We start from the raw sequence: 8,057 nt of genomic DNA on the forward strand, positions 1-8,057 counted from the left end.
TTAATTATTTATATATACATGTATATATAAATATACATATAAATATACATAAATATATATTATCACACACATATATATATACATTTATATTGTTACACACATACAAATATACATATGTATTTGTATATATGTATATACAAGAAGAACCGTGAAATAATCAGGAATTATATAAATGTTAAATTCATAATGATTTGGCTATTTCTATTTGGCAACCTTGAAGAACACATCTTTCCTATCTTGACGTGTCTAAAAATCTGATTGTAAACCAATATCTATCATATTTCATCTCTATCAACTTAAAGCATATATAGACCTAAAAAGATCTTAACCCCTAAACATCTAAGCTTAATTATAAAAATAAACTATCTGGTCTTCAACCCCATCAGACTTGGAGAAGAAATAAAATTAACTACCTGACTAAACAGGAAGTGCAGATTAACAGCTTCCAAAGTGAAAAAAATGACAGAGACCATTTTATGCCAAAAGGATAGGAAATTTTTTCCTGCTAGTGATAAAAATAATGACTATAAATTGCCATCTTCCAAGGACAACACAACCATTACAATCATGGACTAACAGCAGAGTGGTAACTTACACTGAGTCTACATAAGACCGAGTGGCCAACAATTAGCTATCAACAAAAAAAAAGGGGCTCATGGGACCCTACGTCTTACAGCCAATCTACTGACAACTCTATTTTGTAAGACACAGCAGAGAAGTGTCTGGTTGTCTGCCTGGCTCATAACTTCAGTCCACTAGGCTCCAGTATATAGATCTAAGCCCATTTGTCACTTACAAGGCATGGGTCAACTCAGTGGAGCACAAAACACAAAGTCATCAATAAGGGAGAGAAATTTGGAGGACATCAGGGGTTGATAGGCATGATGCATTATATATAATGTATGAAATTCTCAGGGGAAATTTTTTTAAAAAGTGGTGGCACACGCCATTAATGCTACCACTCAGGAGGCAGAGGCAGGTGGCTCTCTGTGAGTTCGAGGGAGGAAAGCCTGGTTACAAAGTAAAACCAGGACAGCCAAGACTACACAGAGAAACCCTGTCCTGAAAAAGACAAAATCAAAAAAATATTAAAGTACATTATATAACAAATCTTTTTGTTTGTTCAGACCTTTAGGTCAAATCATGTGGCCTCTTAAATATAGAGGTAGAATACTGAATTTCTTCCTCTTCTTATCAAGTATGAATCTTTTCCAACAAATTAAAATTCTAGGTTTTTGAGAATAGTAAAAAAGTACAATGTAGGATTAGTAATAACTTTCTTGTAAAATAAATCTCATATTTCTGTGTATTTTAAATTTAGTATCTGAGGGGTATTAAAGTAAACTATGTTGAAATGACCCAAGCTAGGACACATGAAAGAAACAGAAGCAGTGTTAAGGAAAAGCTACCTTCCTTAGGTAGTGAGAGGCTTTAAAGTACAGCAGCAAATGTACTATTAGAACCAGACTTTGACATGGCTTAGTTTGCAAATTTTTTTCAGAACTGTTCTATAATTATGTCCATTTCATTGGCAATGGTTCAGATGATACCCATGCTCACAATTCAAGAGTAACTAATGTGAGATAAATATCTAAGGAATGTCCTAGAACATACCAGGCTATTCTGCAAGATGTGATAGTTGCTTATAGCCCCAACGTAAGTAAAATTATTTTCTTAAGTCCTTCTTACATCTGTAAAACCACAAACCGAGGTATAAATAAGCTCAAACTGTATTAATAACTTGCATTTGGAAAACCAAATAAACACATATCACTTGTTTCTATCATCCATTGTCTGCAAAACACTAAATGCATAATTCTTACTTTTGTTCAGGAAAATAGTTGTGTTAGCTTTCAATATTTTATAACCAAGTCATTGTTAACTCAGTACCAAGTGGTCAAGAATCACATTCTTGTAGCTCTTAATTGCTGGTTAAAACAAGAAAAACAGGAAGAGAGAAAAGCTAAAATCAATGCACATGGTTTATATTAATTCGGTTCCATAAATACTAAATTAATTCTTTTTGATTAAACTCCTGGAAGTAAAATAAGCTCAGGTATTAATTGAACTCTTTTGTTCAAAGGGCATTCTAAATATATCTGTAAGCCTCTTAGATAAAACACGTGTCTTACTACTTATTTTTAATTTCAGATTGCCTTTTGGAGTTCAGCTTCATTGAATGATGTTGTGGATTAAACAGTGTTATCTTAGTCTTTCTGGTGGCAGCAACTAACCTAGACACCTCGTGAAGGTCTCTGGTAGTCATGCTCTCACCTCCGTGCTGAATTTCAAGTCCACCGTCTAGATTTTCAAACAAAGGTGGATTGTTTTAATACAAAACATATTAACAATACTGAATATCACCTATAAAATGATTGATGTATGGCATTACTGTTACATGAAGCTTGACTGATATGCTTAAGACAGGTGATCTATAGCAAAAATATGATTTAAAAAAATAGTAAAATAATGTAAAGCAAAAAAAATAAAATAGGTCTGGCTGAGATGTAAAGGAAAGAAGGTTGTATATAACAAAGCAAACTTAAACCGCTGTTCCAGGAGAGGAAAATATAACTTATCTAATTAAGATCTGGGAAGGATTCATCAAAATCATTCCTCAAATAAATTGATGTCATCAAAGTAAAACTCAGATGTAAAAAGTTGGAGATAAATGATTTTTTAATTTAATAGTTGTTATAGGCCAAAAGTTAAGTAACACGTAGTTACTTAACAACTCAGACGTTTTCAAACATTTGTCCCTCAAAACTCTTCCAGCCTCTGTGGCGAAGCCTGTGTAGACTCCTTTTACATGCTTTAAGTGAAACAACATCTCTTTCCTGTTGTAAACGGAAGAATCGGGCTTTGGTTTCATTTTTGTATAAAACTGCATATTGTTTTATGTAACCTCCAAAGAAGAAAACTGTAATGTAAGTTAATCTTCCACATGAACCTTTCATATTGTGAAATGTTCTAGGCCTGGAGAATTTTATCCTTACTGTATCCATAAGCTTAAGTAAATAAAACATTCTGTTTTAAGATAGCATGTGGTTGATTTAATATTTGAATGACTGAAAGAGTTCATATTTCTTGTTTTCAGAAAGCTTGACACATAGTTTCTCAAAATCATCCAAGCCATTATTAAATGACATGAAAGGTGTTTACTGCTTCAAAAGGCAGCCTACCAGAATATTACTTTTTCCCCTTTGAGCTACAAACTTTTAAATAGCACTTTCTATAAGTGTATCTTTCCTAATAAGAATCAAAGCTGTGATCTCTGGGAAGCTTCATATATTGTGAGAAATCTTTGGGCCTCTGGGCTGTTTATCTATCTTTGAATTTAGAAGGTATCCTTTTCCATGTTGGTTCTTCCCTCCGAGTATCGCATCTTTGTTATAAAATATATAAAGAACATATATTGTGCATGATCAATGGTAAAGTAAATAAAAGAGAGATGTATTCAACACTATACAGAGGTTAATTTCAGTAAATTCAGCACATCCATGTGCCACAAATAAAGACTAAACTTTGATGATATCTCCAGAGTAAATTATTTTGTATTTTCTTCTCAAAGAATAACTTTAGATGAAAACACAGAAAAGTAATTTGCATTGGAGTATGATGCATTACTGCAACAAGTGTAATCAAAGAACAACACTAGCAATGAAGTGTGAAGGACCTCAAGGTGCTATCCACCCCAACAATACTCACTTCAGAATATCTGCACTTTCCTAATCTTTATATATCTCTCATCCAGTATTGTTCTCTGTCTTCTTACTGTTGACATGAATGTTCTGTCTGGTCTCTCTGATTTCACACTGATGTAAGCTCTTTCCATTTCCTTTTATTCTCTTTCCATTCATTCTGTTTCTCCTCTTTGCTTTCCCAGGCTCCATAATGCCTGATCTAAATCTTTATCTTAATTTTCAAGTCCACAGTTACTCACTGACTTTAATTTGGAAGCAGCCTATTTAGATTTTTTAGCAGGAATATGAATGCTGTTAGAAGGAATTTTTCCCTCTCTTCTGTCTCTTTTTAAGTGATCAATTTTCTCAGCATCTGGACTAACTGATGGTGTAAATAGGGTGGGATAGATCCAATGTCTTCAGTCAAATTATATCAATAACCCCTTCCATTGACTCCATCCTTCATTACTTCAGTAAATCTTCATTGAAATTTAGAATACTATTAATATAACTTAGATAAATACTTGTCTTTTGTCCCATGCTTTCATTCATTCATATTGACTCTCTTTTGATTGAAGATTAGCATTATTTAAACTATAATAAGTACAGAGTCTAGGACTTCCAAGATGGTGGCGCCTATCACATATTGTATCTGATCTACTGCACAGAGACCTGGGACCTGACTGGAGCCACAGACTGCTAGAACTAGAGGACACTAGGTAAGTGGAGTCCCGCACAGTGCAGACTACAGGTGGGCCTTGCCCCGGGACAAGCAACAGCCAATGGAGGTCCTGAACCCACTTTCTAGATGCTGGAACAGAACCCACCCTCGGCCTGCAGCCTATCTATAAAGCCCAAACTCAGTGTGTGTGATGGGGGAACACCGGAGCTCCTGGTCTGGAGAAGTCTTGAGGAAAACAGGTGAATCTGCCCTAGAACACTCCCACCCGCCTCACGCCAGTGTGAGGAGGGCCCCCAGGGCTGCGTGGAAGCCCAGGCAGCGGGGACCACCGAGGCCAGCTAGAGCGCACACAGCCCATGGTCGGAAGATGTCCAAATTGGAGCCGGATGGAGCAGACCAAGCCTGCAGATTTGGGCGGATAGAACTCAGCATGGACAGTTCCCATGGCCCGGCAGGATCTCCCACACTCTCAGGAGAGGCTAGACAGCCCTGAGGTTTCTACACTCTGGTCTGAAAAGAAGCCACAACTCAGTGGCTCAGATCTGGGCAAGGACTTGGTGGCAGGACCACAGGGAAGTTCGAGCAGCTGGAAGCAACTTGCCCCGCTGGAGCACACTGCAGGCTCTGGTTTGAATCACAGTAGTAGCATGTAAGGGACCATAAGGATCATAAAGAGGTTAACTGCAGCCATGGAAATAGAGTTAATAGCTTGAAATAAGGTCAGCTCAAACTATGGTAACAACTAAGAATAATGCATGCAGTAAACCTAGAACCCATATCCAGATCTAGCCAATGGACAACATATTCTCCACAGTTGTGTGGAAAGCAGAGACTGACTTGGACATGAAATCTGGTGCCCCCTATTAGACTACTTCCCCTTGTTAGGGAAAGCTGCTGACACACAGAGGAAGAGTAAGTAGGCTATCAGGAAGATTCCTGATTGGCTGTGATCTTATAGTGGGGGACACGGTTTCCTTTCATCACAGACCTAGGGGAGAGGAATAAGATGAAAGAGGGGTGGGGGAGGAATGGGAAGATACAAGTGAGGGAATAACAAATAAGATTTAATCTGAGTAAAGTACTTAGATAAATATAAAAAAGAATATATAATGAATAAATGATCTCAGAACAGCAATACAAAAAGAAGGGAAACACACAAATACACATACACACTACAGACACCACCATCAGCACCACCACCACTGTCAACAACAAAAACAATAACAAATGAGAGGAATCAATAATCAATAATTGATACCTCTTGATATCAATGGTATCAATACCTCAATAAAAATATACAGACTAACAGAATGGGTTAGAGAACATCATTCTTCTACGTCCAAAAAAACGCACTGCAACATCAGGCTAGATATTACTTTGGGGTAAAGGGTTCGGAAAAGATATTCCTAGCAAATGGACCAAAGAAGAAAGATGAATCAGCCACCTAAATAGCTAACAAAATAGACTTCAAAACAAAACTACTCAGATGAGACTGGATAGTATAGATACTACATACTCATCAAAGGAAAATTCCACCAAGACAACATTTCAATTATTAACATCTATTCCTCAGCCACAATGGTACCAAAGTTTCTAAAACAAGGACTAGCTTAAATCACATATTGATCCACACACACTAGTAGTGGGAAACTTCAATATCCCATTCCCATTAATAGGCTGGTCATCCTGTCAAAAACTAAGCAAATGAATGCTAGACTTAGCAGCCTTTTAAAGCCAAATATACCTAGTATATTTACAGAACATCTCACCTAAACACAAAGGAATATAACTTCTCGGCACCTCATAGAACTCTGTCTGAAATTGACAAGATACTGAGACACAAAGCAAGTAAAGACCAACAAAAAATAAAATAAAAAACAAGTGAACTAACTCTTTGTGTCCTATCAGAACTTCATGAATTAAAGCTAGATATCAATAAAACAGATGCTTATAAAGTCTTGGAAACTAAAATGTCTGTAGGGAATAAAAATGAATTGAAACAAATTAATATCATTTTCTACAATTCAATGAATCTAGACTCACTCAATGACAATGAGTATTCAGGATACCCTATCTTATGGGATGTGATCAAATAAGGAAGTTCATAACACCAAGTGCCTACGTTATAAACCAAAACAAAACAAACAAACAAACAAAAAACTAAAGAGATCTCATACTAGTAACTTAACACCACACCTGAAAAACTCTAGAACAAAAAGAATCAATCACACCGAAAAGGAGTAGACAACAAGAAATAATCAAACAGGGACAAAATGTATAAAACAGAAACAAAGATTTGATATACAGAATCAATGAAACAGAAAGTAGGTTCTTTGAGAAAATCAACAAAATAAATAAACCCTCTTCCAACTACTTAAAAGGCTGAGAAAAATACAAATTCACAAAGTCAGAAACAAATAGGGGACATAACAGACACTGAGGAAATCTAGTGAATCACAAGGACAAAGTTAAGAAAACTTATACTTCACCAAATTTGGAATCAAGAACAGGTAATTTAAATAGAGTTTTAACCCTAGTAATATAGAAACACTTAAATGTCCCCCAAGTTATCAAGTCCAATGGTGGTGTATTGGGCATTACAGTGGACAAGGACATGGTGCCCATGTCAGGAGTCAATAGTAAGACCACTACCCAAAGCTGGATGGGTTGTCTGAATGCTGCGCTCCGTATAAAAAGGATGGAGCTGACTTTGCCAAGTGGGGCTGTGTGCTCAAGATTAGAGTACATACCCTCTCAGCCCTTGCCATCATGGAAAAGGCCAATGTTCTGACCCATTACTTCAGCATCTGCCAGCAGAACAGCATTATACTCATTGTGGAGCCTGAAATCCTCCCTGATGGGGACCAGGACTTGAAGCGCTGTCAGTATGTAACTGAGAAGGCATTGGAAGCTGTCTACAAGGCTCTGAGAGACCACTGTGTCCACCTGGAAGAAACCTTGCTAAAGCCCAAGATGGTCACCTCAGGCCATGCTTGTACCGAAAAATTTTCCAATGAGGAGATTGCTATGGCAACTGTCACAGCACTTTCTTGCACAGTGCCTCCTGCTGTTTCTGGTGACACTTTCCTGACTGGAGGTCAGAGTGAGGAAGAGGCATCCATCAGCCTCAGTGCTATCAATAAGTGCCCCCTGCTGAAGCCGTGGACCTTGGCTTTCTCCTATGGCCGAGCCCTGCAGGCCTCTACTTGAAAGGCCTGGGGCAGGAAGAAGGAGAACCTGAAGGCTGCCCTTGAGGATTACATCAAGTAAGCCCTGTCCTGCATCCTTGCTTGTCAAGGAAAGTAAACCCCAAGGGGTCAGTCTGGAGCCTCCGCCAGTGAAACTCTCTTCCTCTCTAAACATGCCTACTAGTCAGGAGGTCTAATGCTGCTCTCCATCAACATTTCAGGTCCCTCTTGACCCACTTGCTATTGAAGAGGAGGCCTTCAGGCTCTTGCCCATCATTCTTGCTGCCCTCATGACTGGTATGTGGTGTTGTGTGTGAATGCTAAGTCTGCCATCTCTTCCATCCCACTACTAATAAACTATTTAAGGAGGAAAAAAAAGTAAATACAGTTTGCACCAAGCCTGTACCCAACATCAAATTAAAGGAAGAGCAACTCAAAGCCATTCCATTAGCATTATAAACAAGACAAGGTTGACTACTGTCTCCATATCTATTCAATTTAGTA

General features: G+C 37.7%; 1 protein-coding gene across 1 annotated transcript; it reads left to right on the forward strand.

Moving 5' to 3' along the window:
- Positions 1–7,042: 7,042 nt before the first annotated feature.
- On the forward strand, positions 7,043–7,737 carry LOC311602824 (fructose-bisphosphate aldolase A-like). Its single transcript, XM_084791431.1, has one exon. The coding sequence runs from the start codon at positions 7,135–7,137 to the stop codon at positions 7,573–7,575; it is 441 nt and encodes a 146-aa protein (XP_084647557.1). The 5' UTR covers positions 7,043–7,134; the 3' UTR covers positions 7,576–7,737.
- Positions 7,738–8,057: the final 320 nt, after the last annotated feature.

Source organism: Acomys minous (assembly GCF_964271855.1).
Source record: "Acomys minous genome assembly, chromosome: 8".
Taxonomy (NCBI): Eukaryota; Metazoa; Chordata; class Mammalia; order Rodentia; family Muridae; genus Acomys; species Acomys minous.

Excerpts from the sequence above, each read along its gene's own strand:
- LOC311602824 (XM_084791431.1), top strand. The coding sequence starts at position 7,135 with ATGGAAAAGGCCAATGTTCTGACCCATTACTTCAGCATCTGCCAGCAG.